This window comes from Lepisosteus platostomus, chromosome 10, assembly GCF_059453375.1.
Source record: "Lepisosteus platostomus isolate fLepPlt1 chromosome 10, fLepPlt1.hap1, whole genome shotgun sequence".
NCBI classification, from domain to species: Eukaryota; Metazoa; Chordata; class Actinopteri; order Semionotiformes; family Lepisosteidae; genus Lepisosteus; species Lepisosteus platostomus.
In genome coordinates this window covers 18,570,673-18,582,780 of record NC_142620.1, presented here as the reverse complement: position 1 = coordinate 18,582,780, position 12,108 = coordinate 18,570,673, and the positions used below count along the sequence as shown (strand labels likewise).

Sequence of the window (12,108 nt, the reverse complement as noted above, 5' to 3'; positions counted from 1 at the left end):
ATTGTTGTTTTTATCCTGTAAAGCGTTTTGAGAAGCCACCTTTAAAGGCGATATATAAAAGCGCTGAATCTTATGGAATGTGTTCCGCCGGGGATTAAAAAAATATATTTTTTAATCGTGTATCTAAGGAAATAGCAGTATAACTTTGTTCATGCACAAACAGTGGCATGTTACATTATTAATTTGGGTGTCTCCTCTTGCCAGAAAGCTCTAAATTGCATTTTGAGTGCAGTTTTTGACTTTTTCTAAATTGCAACCCATAAATAAAGCTGATACAGTTTAGACTTATTTTAAACTGTGTTACAGCAGCACAATGGACAATGCAACGTAAATTGCAAAAATGCACTTGGAATCTGTCCAAGCCCTACTTTGTCAGGCATTTTCTTTTACTGCAACGGACATCAAAACTCCCTTGCTTTTAACAGAGCGTTTCATAATTTCTAACTACGAAAATTATTTAAACTGCGACACTTATCATTCATTCCATTCCATTCCATTATCAGTCTACCATTTCTCCCTAAACATTTTAAGCATGAAAGTTTTATGAAATGGTAGCCAAATATGCGATTGCTGTATGGAATGAATTTTAATTTTAAAAAATTATTTAACACGAAAATTAAGCTATTTACATCTTCCGCCTGAGAACATTCACCCGTTGCTACCCAACGCAGAAACACAGCCACTAACTAGCAAAGAGAGGTAAGTAGCTAGCCAATATGATAAAGAAATAAATGATTATTTTATTTCTTTTGCACATTTATTTGAACATTTCCATCGATTGTAGAAGCACTTGGAAACTGTCCAATCCCTAGTTCATCAGGCATTTTCTTTTACGCTGCGGGCATTCTCCTGGTCTGGCGCCGATCTGTGTCTTCTAGGATATAATGCCAGCGAACTCTTGTTTTTATGTCCACTATAACAGACAATCTCCTTTGCTTTTAACCGAGCGTCTAACCCCTCTGATTGGAGAAAAAAGACGTGCTGGTTTGCTATACATACTGTACCAGGAAGATGACTTCTTTCTATTCGAAACGTGTATTTTAAAAGTTTAAGAAGTAAAAACCTTACAGCGTACACAGATTTCTAAATTGATCAGGATCGTTATCTTTGTCTTATCCATAATAATGTTCACCGCTCTGTCCAGCAAATTAATAATAAACTTTATTTTATATAGCGTTTTAAATGACTAAGTAATTAGATTGCTCATAAACCTAATCGCTTTTTCTACATAAACACAGCGTGATTGCTCTCTGAAAATGCTTTTTCTTTTTATTTAGGCTCAGATTTCAACTATAGATCGTATTATTATAAACTTTCTTGGAAAAATGTCTTTTATGTAAACCATGTTTGCTATTAATTCATTTAGGGTCAGAATATGTTCATTGTCTTCCAATCGAGTCGAGTTGACATTAGAAGCTTGCCACGCCCGGACTGTTACACCATCGCATTAGCATGTTAAAGCGATTTCATTGAGGAGCCTAGCTTTCTTAACTAGTAAGTACTGAACTTCCTTGGCTTTGGAGGGGGAGGTGTCTTTCGCTGGAAATCTCGCCCCCTTCTACTTTGAAAATACCTGTGAAACCGGTTTAATTCGTCACAGCCAGCACTCCCGCAGAGAGGGGGGTTGTACTCGTTAAAGTCTTAGCCGGAACACATCATTATATCTCATTTTGTATTTCTATAAAAAAATCGTTTGCCCAGCCTAACACTATTGTTGTTATTGTTTTTATCCTGTAAAGCGCTTTGAGGAGCACAGCTTTCTCACCACTTAGATTACTTTTTGATACCATCCTTACACAAAGCAGAAACTTCTTGTATTTTCCGATGACATACAAGTGGAAAGATTACAGATTTTAATTGTCTTTTTTCTGAACCAGGGAAAATCTGATCATGTTTCTCTATAACAATAATAAAAAACTGTATTTTACATATCACCTTTAAAAGTGGCATCTCAAAGCAATACAGTAGATGTAAACCAAAGATTACAAAGTAAATACCCAGACAAATGCAAACGCGTTTTTAATAAAATGCTTTTATTCATTCAGCAGAGAGAGCGTAAAACTTGGGCGTAACAGCTGTTCCTTTTTCTGATCACTCGCTCTCTGGATAAACGTCTCACCTGTCCGGTTCTTTGTTTTCCTAATTTGCTGATTATGCCTTCTGCGATCCACTCCTGCCCTCACACCTAAAGAAGACTATTTTAAATTTCTTTGTGCAGTCCATTGTGCAATTAACCCTTGTATGTGCTGTCCTTAAGGTGATATCACATAAAGGTGATATGTAAAATAATGTTTTTATTATTGTTATAGAGAAACATGATCAGATTTTCCCCGGTTCAGAAAAAAATATCTAAAGTATTCTAGTTTGTCACTAGTATACTTTTAATACAGTCTTTGCTGTGCTCTAGAGGATCCTTGTGATATTTCGAGCTCTGGTTGAATGATAACTGTCGCAGTTTAAATAATTTTCGTAGTTAGAAATAATGGAATGCTCTGTTAAAAGCAAGGGAGTTTTTATGTCCGTTGCAGTTTTTTTGCAACATGAATATAATTATATCGTTATTAATTTCTTTAGATACGCGATTCCATATTATATTCCCTTTTAATCAAATTCTAAAAGTATGCTTGTTGACTCCGGTATCACGTTAGTTAAAGACTTCGATGCTTAAAATGTTTAGGGAGAAATGGAATACTGGTGTGTATGTTTTCTTTAAAGTACCAAGACCAGCCATATACTGTATGTTTAAGTTCCAAAATTAATATCGTTTATGGCCTTCACACGCGTTACAGTACGCTCCTATTCTTTTTATGCTCAGGTACTAAGATTTCCCTTCAGTGGTAAAATTCCATATAAATATTCAATACTTAAACGGGCACAGTTAAGACATTAAATATACATATACATACTGTATACAGTACAGTTTGCATACGGTAATATGTTTATGTTCCTAAATCAATCTCTTTTATGAGCATGTGAAAGGCATGGTGAATCACTGTACTTTGCATGATTGGAAACAAATGCGTGATTGCGAAATGCTGTGGTGTTACTTTTACAAAGATGGTCAATGAAAAAAAGAATGTGGACCAGGGCAATACTTTGAGTTTACAGCTTGTCCAAGGTAATTCATTATTAATACTATTAGTAATATCTTCGTTAAAGACTTTGATGGCGACAGCTCAAACATGAGAGGTTGAGCTTTATTAGCTCACCTTGCGGAAATTCCGGATACTATTATTTTGCTTGCGGTATTATAGGAGAATTTACGGTAACTAGCGGTATTTACCGGTAACTCGTGGTAGACTGCGTAAAGCGCACCGGAAAATAATGCGGTATCGCCCGTGCATTTTGAATGGCTGCATCTGTATGTGAAGGACAGCACCCCCTGCAACAGTGTTGCTGGTCACCATATTGGGAAATTGGGCCATTTATGACCCACCAACACCACTTGCTTCAGCAGCCTAGGTTTTCTCAGAGGTCAACTAATACCAGTCTTGCTTTGGAAAAAGTAATAGGTTTATTCCATGCTGAAAAGAGAAGAAAGAAAACGCAACGTTTTGGCTGTGAAGCCTTATTCAGGTGTCAGGTGTCACACCTGAAGAAGGCTCCACGGCCAAAAAGTTGTGTTTTCTTTCTTCTCTTTTCAGCATGGACTAAACCTATTACTTGTTCCTTTGCAGCCTACGCATGCTGATGCATCTACCCACCTGAACTACACCAATCTTGCTTTGCTTTTGAGATCTGACAGGATCAGACTAGAAGATGATAAAGCTTAAAATATGCAGTAATTTTGGACATGTTTGTTTTTTTATATATCCAGTAGCAAAGCTCTCATAGTTTTTCTTGTTCTTATTTATTTAAGCAACAAATACATCATATACACTTGCATTTTACTGATGGAATCTCAATATAATGTTTCAAGGAGATGGCTAAATTTGGCTGTTCCGGTACACATCAGTATTATTATGTTTAAGTAATTTTTTGTGTAACTTGGGAAGTGAGAAGTTGTTTGAAATAAAGTGTAAATCCCTGAATTCGATTTTTCACAGCATTATAAGCAGCTCCAGAAGGACTTCATTAATGATGACCATGAGCGGAGCATTTCAGTAACAGCTTTATCTGTGCAGATTTTCACTGTCCCTACATTGGTGAGAAAATAATTTTTCTAGTTTTCATGATTGACATGATTTTTTAAAACAAATTATTCCTAATTGCGTTTTACTACAATTGTATTGTTTGTTGAATGCAAAGAAAGAATTATCAGCTACATCCAAGTTAAAAATATAATATATCTACTTGCATGCATGCTCTTAATTAAGTTGTTTTTTATTTGATTGTGGTTTTGTTATGTTCTTCAGCTTTTTACAAAGAAATGACAAGGTCCTAAAGTGTTATCTTAGTGTTTGTGTTGCTTGTGATGTTTTTTGTGTTGAAACTTTGTCATCACTGGGATTCTTTGCAGGCTAGACAGCTGATTGAAGAAGGGAATGTCATAAAAGTGATCATTGACACTGTGATGGAAATGTTGAGCGAACATCTCGATGGAAACAATAGATTTCATTTCCAGGGATACAACTCAGACAAGTTTTTCAGGATTCAGGTTGTCTTTCATGATCTCAAGTAAGTGCTATGTTTCCAGTTTTTTAGGAAACATTGCTTGAACACGTTTTAACTCATAGGTTTTTCATTTTTCCATTTTTGGCATACTGTGTTTTGACTGTTCACAATGTTTTTATGGCAGATATATTTTGATCAGCAAGCCATCAGTATGGACTGAGAAACTACGACAGCAGTTCCTTGAGGGATTTAGAAGATTTTTGGCAATGCTGGCCTGCATGCAGGTACCTTTGTTCAATTAGACTGACATGAAAAGCAGAAATAATTTCACTGTATCATGGTTTGGTTTCAAGTGAATATATTTTGTCTTGCTAAAAACTGTAATGCCCAGTTACATTTTTTTCTGTGTTGTAGCTTATATGAAGGTTGAATTAAGCAATCTTATGCAGATTTCATTAAAACATCTACAAAAGGGAAGTTTATTTTTGGTTATTGAAGATTGAATTCAATTGAATAATCCCTTCTAGGTGAAAATCTAACAGAAATTGAAGCACTGTGTGTAATCTGGCTAGAATTTAATTCTGTTCGTGAGCAATTTTAAAACAGGCTAGATTAATAGTCCTTTATATGATTGTATTGATTTGCTTTTTTATTTAATGACTTGAGGTGAGGAATGGATAAATGACATCTTAGTTTAATGTACTAATGTACAGATGTTCTCTGAGACATATACATTTCATCATACTCATTTTATATTGTACATTTTGTCTCAAAGTGCTATTTTAAGAAGACATTCTTATACAGCTGTATTGTGTATTGGTATTACTTAAATGAAGAAGTTATAACTCAGATTGGTGTCTTTCAGGGAATGGAAGAAGTGAAGAGGCAGTTTGGTCAGCATATTGAGGTTGAACCTGAATGGGAAGCAGGATTTTCTATTCAGATACAACTCAGGCACATTCTCTCCATGTTCCAGGACTGGTGTGCATATGATGTTAGTATTCATAGTTGTCAATACATAACTATCCAATAATCTCGTATTAAAGTGAAAAGAAAAGCGAAAGCTAGACAGCTAAATATTGAATTTTATACTGTTCACATTTTTTGTAAGTCAGAAAAGGTTTTCTTATTGTGTGTCTTCTTAAAAAGATATGAGTATATGAATGTCAGGATTTCCTGATACAGTGCAAAATGCTCAACCAGTTTGTATTTTTTCCTTTATGACATACATACATACATTTTTTATCATTACATTTTAGGAGAAAGTTCTTCTACAAGCCTTCAAAGAAAGCCACATTGCTTTGATGCAGTGTACAAACCAGACCTTCAACAGCGAAGCCACAGATTTTTATATGTGTAAACACATTTTGCGCACAAGACCTTACAAAGTGTCTCAAGAACCTGTGAGCATCCACCTTCCTATCTCCAGATTGCTGGCTGGTGAGTAGCAGATTTCTGAGTAGCACCAGGGACTCATATTCACTTTCTCTCACCCATGTTAAAAGTGCAAAATTAGCTTCTGCTTACTCAATAAGTTAATGAGTGTATTTTCGTCAATGAGAAATATTTCATTTATTTTATAATTCATCAGATTCCTAATTTGTTAGTTTGTTTTTAAAATATGCTACTCTCGTGTTTAGACCAAATAAACTAAGCCTAATTTGTAAAGCGTTTTGGATTACACCGAATCTTGTTAAAAACAAAAATTTTGCAGGATTGAGATTTGTAATGTTTTTATTGTGTATTGTTTGTAGACTAGTATTTGAGTACTATAGTTGTAGTTATTTCTTAGATCTTCTCTGAGTGAAAGATAATAATAAATGTACGCAATTCTTTGTAGTCTCATTAGCCAAAACACACACAGAGTAAGATTTTCTTTTTAATTTCTTTTAATACTCTCATTTAAGTTTATCATTAAGATTCTTTAAGTGATGGCATATCAGAGGTGTCTGATAAGATTGTGCTTTTGTTCTGGCTTCTAGGTTTATATGTCCATATCTGCAGAACTGGCACAATAGCGAGGGTTCACGAGTACATTGATGAAGTGAGTACTGGTGCCTGCCTTACCGCTGTCACCAAAGTCTGATGTATGGGATGTTCCATTTGTTGCAGGATCTTCCCTTTCATGAATGCATTTGCTAAGATCAAGTTTAAGCTTTCTTCACGTAGCAAGTGAGTTCATTAAATGTTGTTTTAAGGCTGTGAGATCTTTGTCATTGCTGATTCTGTGTCTGTATTTCAGGAGAGTTGCAACTTTGCTTTACTCATGGAGTACCCTCTGCGCTGTGTGGTTTTGGCAGCACAGGTATCAGCTGAGATGTGGAGGAGAAATGGGCTTTCTCTTGTCAGTCAGGTGAGAGAGAGCACTATAGCACTCTACACTGATTTGTGCACAAGTTAAAAGATAGACATTCATCATACTACCTTTCTTCTTTAGACAATATTAAATGTGTAATTGTACTAGAAAAGGTGCACATTTCTGAAATGCTTTGTAGTTTTACTTTAGTACTTTATGATTTAGTGATTTATTGGCCTGTATTAAAATAATTCCTTATGTATAGTTGGATCTTAGAGGCTGAAAATTATAATTAACCCTGAATTATTTGATCACACAACTAATAATGAAATGTGCAAAATGTGGAAATGTCAGAAATGTTGAAGTGACTATATTGCACCATGTCTTAGAAGGTTTGTCTTTGTAAAGTTGGGGTCTGTGTTGATTATATTTTCCTTCGGCATTGCCTGTTAGATTTCTTGCTATAATGACCTGGTGTTCTGGTATGTATACCATAGTTGCTGGAAAACTGCATTTCCTTGTTGTTTTTACATTTTACCATCATTGCTGTTACTACAGGTGTCTCAGTTGTGATTGCTTGGCACACAACCTTTAACATAAATCAATCCTGAGCAAGTCAAATGTATTATTTCTTACAGTACAGTAGTGGATAACAGAGAAGTTAGATTCCTTATACTTGAAACGTTTTTAACATTATCAGTGTTATTAATCGGGTTTTTTTTTTGCATATGCTTACATTATATGGTTTGTAATTTTGCACAATACTCTTATATGCTCTGGCAAGAAGGGAACTATATACAATTAATTTGAATAGACTTTTCTGATTAAGTGTTTATCTAACAACTGCATTTTAGGTATACTATTACCAAGATGTGAAATGCAGAGATGAAATGTTTGATAAGGACATCATAATGTTGCAGGTACATTACTACTTCTATTCTTTTGCCTTTTTAAGAATCTGTTAATTTGCGAGCAAAAAGTTAATATTCTGAGTCTGGCATGCATGTCCTAAGTAAAACATTTTGCCATACTTAACTGTTGGAGTATTCTTTAATATTCAAGATTTCTTAAGTACATCTGAATTGTGTTACAACAGAAACTGGAAATGTTAGAAAAATCTATGGCTATGATGTGGGTGCATAATATACATATTTCTATAATGTTATATTTAAAAAGTTCCTAAACCATAATACTGCTTAATCGCATTTCTATTCAGTAAGAATGAGAATAACATTTATAGATTCAATAAAAATCTTCACAGTTCATATAGTACACTACATTTCTGGGATATACAACTTATAACGTTCCCATTTACTTCTATGTCTTCATTCTCTCAAGTAGATTGTCTTGTGTTTTACTGAATATTTGAAGTTATAGGCATTTTTCCAGTTGTTAAAATAAAGATACTTCTAAACCACTTCAGACATACAGTCCTTAATTGGAATATAACCATATTTAATACATTCTTATAGATTGCTGCTTCCCAAATGGATCCTGATGATTTTGTGATGTTGGTTCTTCAGAGATTTGAGTTATTTGATGTTTTTAATGGGAACGTGTCTACTAAAGATAAGGTGAGCAACATTATTTTCAATGTACTTTACTTAACAATGGCTAAAGGTTTCAGATGAATTTCAGAAGGGTTCAGTTTCAGTGTGTACATTATTCTGTTTATATATTTTATTATATGCTGATGCCATATATTATTTTTTATTTTATTTCATTATTTTTTTCTGTAAATAGTTGTTAGTATTCATTACAGTTATATACCATATAGGTGTGATTGGATACTTTAATTATGTTTCCTGTTATTTATGTTATATAATCAATTATTTTTGCATTATCCCTGCAGGAACTTGTCAAGCAGTGGAACCATCTGACTGAAGAAATGCTCCACCTTCTCATCATCATTATAGGCAAGTCAGTAAAACTGATGAAACATTATAGTTCCCATGTTAGAAATATCTTTGGTAACATAATTGCAGTCTGACTTCACATGCTGAATCACTATAGTAGTTGAGGTACTGTAGTTGAAATGGAATAAATCTGATTTTTACCTGTCACCCACAGGTGAGAGATTTGTCCCAGGAATCTCCGGTGTGGTGAAGGAGGATGTCATCATGAGGGAAGTGACCCACCTGCTTTGTATTGAGCCCATGGCACACAGCAGTCTGGTCAAGGCCTTGCCCGAGAATGTAAGTTCAGTGGCTTATTATTTTATATCCCCATCCCGTTAAGTGGTAGTATTCCACTTTTTAAAATAAAATAGTTTGAGCACCCTTTGCAAATAATAGTAGGAAATAATTTGCAAATTATTAAAAAATGTACTAGAGACAGTAATCAGGCATTGTACAAAACTGTGATATTTTCTCTATACATATTTATAATAGAATTCAAATAAACCTATAGTATCAGTCTAATTAAAATATTGTTTTCTGTAAATATTGCCAAATATTGACATAATGTATACAAAGTGCTAAAGGTTTATTTTCCTACAGGTTAAAGTATGTATTATTTGACTTTCTGAGACTTTATTTTTAAATTGGAACACTTTCCATTTCTATTTCTCATAGTTCTATTACCTTAAAATATGAAATGTATGTAATGGACTTCGTAATCAGAAAAATGTTTAGATACCATATAGAAGTAAGCTGAATGTATGAAAGTAAGCTTAAAATGTGCTGAAGAATATTTTCCTTGAGTTTTTGTGAAAATCAGTGTTTGCACTGGAAAATATTGAATGGTTATTGTAGATGCACGTGACAGTGTAGGTGGCCTTTCATCATGGTTCAGACTGAATTTTTAAAGTATCATATACAGGAAAAATGTCTTCTTTAACAGGAAAACAATGAAACTGGTCTGGAAAGTGTCATCCACAAAGTAGCTACTTTTAAGTAAGTTTTTGTTTTTGCTGTTTTAATTACACATAAATGTTTGAAAATAAAAATTATTAGAAAATTGTATATGTTAAACACATTAAAAACACTTATAATTTTTCTTTGCATTAATGGCTTGGTATTAGTTTTTTACGGCCATTTTTATGGCCAGCTGAAATACTGTGATTTTACACATAGTCAACTTGTCTTGCTCTCCTACGTCAAAGGTGGCATTTTATTTATATCTCATAAAGTGCAGCATTTATTCAAGGTCATTGCTAAATCCAGGGGCTGTTAATTCACTGTAATACAGTATGCTTATAATTCTTATACAGGTGGTTACTGTGTTTAACATAGTAGATTAGCCCCAGTGTCATCTCTCCTTATAATCAAGTGCTCCTGGTCATGTGATTATATAAGCTGAAATTTAGAGCATGATAACCTTTTTCTTGTCTAGGAAACCTGGAGTTTCTGGCCATGGTCTTTATGAAGTGAAGAAGGAATGTCTGAAAGAATTTAACCCTTTTTTCTACCACTATTCCAAATCCCAGCACAGCAAGGTATGTCTGTTTATGTTAAGGCTCAGTGAAACCTTGTACTCCTAAAACATTTCCTGTCACAGTATTTTAGTGGATTTAGGTGATGTTTAAAGTCTATGCAGCTGCAAAAACCTTATTAAACCATTTAAGCTTTTAATAATAATGCAAAGCAAACCAAAATGTCTTGTAATGAATCAATACTGCTTGTAGATTTTGTGGTAACAAGCTGTATCACAAAACGTTTGTGGTACACTGGAACACTGAAAGAATTGAAAGACTGACAATTAGCATGGGCTTTCTTGTTAATATGAACCAGAACATCATAAATTAAACTCATCATAACATTTCAGTGATGAAAGGCCCACTTTGAAGTCTCTTAGTCTGCCTCAAGAAGAGGGAGAGACATCTGTACTTGTGACAGATGGAGGTCATCTGTCATAAATCCACTGTTGGCACCTGAGTGATATGCCAGTGAGGAATATGCAACATGGGCATGGCTACTACACCTGATGATTGATGATGATGTCATGACCAATGTCCACCTGTAACAACATGACTTAAAAGGGTGTGCGCAACAGTTAAGAATATTTTCTAAACTTGCAACTTGACAACAATATAATCATTTGAGACACCATACATAAACCGAATTCTGCCCCTGATTTCCTGCAATTGCAATTGAAGATTTGCAAAATGGACCAAATTGTAGTTTTACCTGATAGCACCATAGTACAGTTAGACTGTTGTCAACATTAATTAATATCACAGAATGCTCCGAATAGCAGTTTTAAAATAGGGGCAAGCAGACATTTAAAGTTTCACTCCATCTCAGTCTCACTTGTGGCGACAATAGAGAAGCCAACCTCAGCGTGTAGCTAAGCACGACATAAGTATGGTCTGGCCAAGCATTCTTCTTTTGATCACTATGATGGTACTCCAGAATTCAACACTTATGTCAAGCAAGCATTTGGTAAAGTTTACTTCAGGAAAGAATTGAACATTAGCATTTTGAGCATCTGAATTTTGAAGTAGTTTGAGATTAAATTATGAGGTGGGTTGCAATAACAAGTATTCAGGTTATTGTATTCTAACCCTATTTTGGTATATATTTTTAATAATTCTAGGTTGTTGTGTAACAGCATCAGATAATATATTGATTAACCATGTGTTTTATATATTGATTACATATTGATTTGTCTTGACTAATAAAAATATTTACATATTTATATTGTTATGCATGTTTTGTTATTAGACTAATACAATTGTGTATTGGATTCTTATAATTCATGCTTACAATATGTCCCCATTGTTTTGATTGAGTCCCAGTAACCACAAATTAATCCCTGAGTTTACTGTCCCAGTTTCTAATTATTTCAGTAAATTAAAACATTTAAATCACTACTCTGCCTGATTACCTTTAGCCAGTTTATATTTCTATAGTTTACAGAGCCTCTCATACCACCTTATGCACTGCTGCTGTTTAATGTCTAGTAAGGGAAGAGACCATTCCTACTTAATCCATTGTCAGTAATGTTGGTTTTCCAAAAAAGATGCCCAAACTGCCTTTTGCTGTTGAATGATTTGTTAATAAGCTTAGAGTTTGTCAACTCCCCGTAAGAAAACAGACAATTAAGCTACAGTACATTGCCTAAGTTTTTGCAGTGCTTCGCTTGGAACTCAGAATGACAGTTTAGGGAAAGTTGTGAGAAGGATAGTACAAGGCAGCATCACAAATAGTCACAAAAAAGAATAAAATGACTTGTGTGAAAGCAAAAAAAACTAAAAGCTGACATGGACTGCTGGCTTTTTATAAAAAAAGCAATAAAAATGTCAGATTTCTAAAAGC

At 34.2% G+C, this 12,108-nt stretch overlaps 1 protein-coding gene across 3 annotated transcripts in view; it reads left to right on the top strand.

The window, feature by feature from the left end:
• The window catches only part of ubr1 (ubiquitin protein ligase E3 component n-recognin 1), a 45,528-nt gene that overhangs the window by 14,210 nt on the left and 19,210 nt on the right, over nucleotides 1-12,108 (top strand). For all 3 annotated transcript variants that reach the window (XM_088648557.1, XM_088648558.1, XM_088648556.1), the window contains 13 exons: nucleotides 4,047-4,145; nucleotides 4,460-4,617; nucleotides 4,739-4,838; nucleotides 5,420-5,548; nucleotides 5,814-5,994; nucleotides 6,537-6,598; nucleotides 6,797-6,907; nucleotides 7,705-7,770; nucleotides 8,323-8,424; nucleotides 8,703-8,766; nucleotides 8,921-9,045; nucleotides 9,692-9,744; nucleotides 10,184-10,286. In XM_088648557.1, coding sequence (XP_088504683.1) covers nucleotides 4,047-4,145; nucleotides 4,460-4,617; nucleotides 4,739-4,838; nucleotides 5,420-5,548; nucleotides 5,814-5,994; nucleotides 6,537-6,598; nucleotides 6,797-6,907; nucleotides 7,705-7,770; nucleotides 8,323-8,424; nucleotides 8,703-8,766; nucleotides 8,921-9,045; nucleotides 9,692-9,744; nucleotides 10,184-10,286 — 1,353 coding nt within the window. The remainder of the gene's footprint in view (nucleotides 1-4,046; nucleotides 4,146-4,459; nucleotides 4,618-4,738; nucleotides 4,839-5,419; nucleotides 5,549-5,813; nucleotides 5,995-6,536; nucleotides 6,599-6,796; nucleotides 6,908-7,704; nucleotides 7,771-8,322; nucleotides 8,425-8,702; nucleotides 8,767-8,920; nucleotides 9,046-9,691; nucleotides 9,745-10,183; nucleotides 10,287-12,108) is intronic.